The sequence below is a fragment of the Austrofundulus limnaeus genome, unplaced genomic scaffold (assembly GCF_001266775.1).
Source record: "Austrofundulus limnaeus strain Quisiro unplaced genomic scaffold, Austrofundulus_limnaeus-1.0 Scaffold2077, whole genome shotgun sequence".
In the NCBI taxonomy this organism is placed as follows: domain Eukaryota; kingdom Metazoa; phylum Chordata; class Actinopteri; order Cyprinodontiformes; family Rivulidae; genus Austrofundulus; species Austrofundulus limnaeus.
In genome coordinates this window covers 26,736-27,687 of record NW_013954479.1, presented here as the reverse complement: position 1 = coordinate 27,687, position 952 = coordinate 26,736, and the positions used below count along the sequence as shown (strand labels likewise).

At 43.9% G+C, this 952-nt stretch overlaps 1 protein-coding gene across 1 annotated transcript in view; it reads right to left on the bottom strand.

Annotated features, from left to right (window-relative positions):
• Positions 1-8: 8 nt before the first annotated feature.
• The window catches only part of LOC106537002 (A-kinase anchor protein 6), a gene marked incomplete at both ends in the record, with an annotated part of 27,366 nt that continues 26,422 nt past the window's right edge, over positions 9-952 (bottom strand). The window contains 1 exon segment of the mRNA XM_014034366.1: positions 9-105. Coding sequence (XP_013889820.1) covers positions 9-105 — 97 coding nt within the window.

Genomic DNA, 952 nt, shown 5'->3' with positions numbered 1-952 from the left:
GGACACACCTGACTGGTGGGAGGTGATGAAGCTGAGCAGCACTCTGCCCTCCTCCAGGATGCTCTCCTTCAGAGCTGCATGGCTGTCAACCTTCAGTTTAAAACTCTGAAACAAACAAACACATCATCAGTAAACAGGTTTGTTTACAGCTGCCTCTGTGCTGCAGCTCTGACTCAAACACTGTTTACACCTTACAGTCACTGGTTACAAGTTTCATCTATCTCTGGTTTTCTACTCAGMTTGTGTTTCAGCTTCACGTCAGCAAACCTTCGACTCATTCAGCAGAAYGATGCTGCAGCCGCTGTTTTTAGTTACTTTTAATTGATCGTACGGTATGTGTGCCAAAATTAAGACTACTGCTCAACCAGCAGATGCTACATCCTTGTATCAGGAGGTTATATCTGTTCCTAATCCAGTTATTGATCTGATTAATGATAGGCTGACAYCACTAACTRAGAGGCTGGAGCTGCAAATGAGGAGACTATTAATTTGTGTTAGCATCAGAGAGGCTAGCAACTAGCATTGATAAGCTGACGTTAAGTGGGTGATTGGTCTATCCATGCTAGTCACTAGCCTCTCCAATGCTAACASAAATGAATAGTCTCCTTCTCATTTGCAGCTCAGTTAACTACAACCTCAGGTTTTATGGAGGAAAAGTCAAACAACTGTGTTTGTGTCTGAATCACAAACCCACAACAGACAGGCTGTARAAACAGTCTGATACTTCAGCAGAGAACAGACCTCAAAGGCTGAAATAATAAGATAAAACAGAAACAGAGAAGTGAAGAGATGAAGAACGAACGGATGATAAACGGAGAGGCTGATGGAGAGATGGACGAAGAGCCTGAGGCAGCACTGGCAAAACACTCCAGTCAGGTCTCTGAACACCATTAGAGCCTTTTCTGATCTGTGTGTGTGTGTGTGTGTGTGTGTGTGTGTGTGTGTGTGTGTG